This window comes from Sinocyclocheilus rhinocerous, unplaced genomic scaffold (assembly GCF_001515625.1).
Source record: "Sinocyclocheilus rhinocerous isolate Xijiao unplaced genomic scaffold, SAMN03320098_v1.1 C36358391, whole genome shotgun sequence".
NCBI lineage: Eukaryota > Metazoa > Chordata > Actinopteri > Cypriniformes > Cyprinidae > Sinocyclocheilus > Sinocyclocheilus rhinocerous.
Genome location: NW_015779483.1, coordinates 1 through 1,044, shown reverse-complemented (window position 1 = coordinate 1,044; position 1,044 = coordinate 1). Strand labels below are relative to the sequence as shown.

The 1,044-nt window shown below is 40.1% G+C and overlaps 1 protein-coding gene across 1 annotated transcript; it reads right to left on the bottom strand.

The window, feature by feature from the left end:
- Positions 1 to 333: 333 nt before the first annotated feature.
- On the bottom strand, positions 334 to 755 carry LOC107735899 (dickkopf-related protein 2-like; the record flags this gene model as incomplete). The annotated part of the gene is made up of 2 exons (XM_016547450.1): positions 334 to 465; positions 553 to 755. Coding segments are annotated over 2 exons (335 nt in total), but the record flags the coding sequence as incomplete, so codon positions are not given.
- Between the last annotated feature and the right edge of the window lie 289 nt (positions 756 to 1,044).

The following is a 1,044-nucleotide window of genomic DNA, read 5'->3' as shown; positions in this document are numbered from 1 at the left end:
TGTATTTTTATTAATGAATACTGTAACAAATAAACTGCTCATTGTTAGCTAATTTTAGCTAATGCATTAACTTACATTAAGTAATGGGACCTTATTGTGAAGTGTTACCCACATTTCTGCTAATGTCTTGTGTTTTCTCAAGCCTTTTCAGACCGACATTATGCAATTTTCTAGTTTGTTACTGGTTGACGGTTCTTCTGCTGCAAACCCAACCAGGCTTTATCCTGCAGGTTAAAAGTCTGTGCGAGTCGAGGCTCTCTCTAACCCTGCAGATCTTCAAGTCCTAAACAACTTTACACAAATTGTAAAGAGTTGTGATAGTCAGTTGCTCACCTTTGAGAGACATCTTGGCCTGAGTTTTGCCGTTCCTCCTCCAGCCTTTGTCTTTGATGGAAAACTTGTTGTGCTCCTCCATAGGTGACTTGTGTGAGGACAGGGCACGCTCTGAGATGGGGATGCAGATGTCTGAAGAAAGACAGAAAAGATCCATTGTAACTTTCTCAGAGTCAGTATGGGAAACAGTGTCTATCAGCGATCATTCGAGGAACGTACAGTTGCTGCAGCGGTTGCCAGGGCAGCACATGTTGTCTCTGTGGCAGCGCTTCTTTCTCCTGCGGCAGGTGAGGCAGCGGGACGGGGCGTGCTGAGGACTGTGGCAGTATGTTCCCACTGTGCACTCTTTATCACTGCTGCATGGATACCCCTGAGAAAAGAACGAGAAAGACAGATCAGATGTGGTTCTTCTCCACCAAACCCTGTTTTCAACACAACACACAATTTAGTAAGAGCTATACCAGTACACCATAGTGAGCCATTATACAAGCTTCAAAAAACTTGGAAATTATTAGTTCCTTGAACAGCAGAAAACGTATATTTAATGTTACAATAAAGATAGAAATAGTTGGAATTAGGAGTGACAATTGTATATATAATCTATCAATATGATAAAAGTTAAAACTATCTTGTAATTAAGAGGATAAGTGATGCTGTCATAGAAATAGAAACAGAAAATATTGAAATTTATTTGAACCCATATTTGAATTA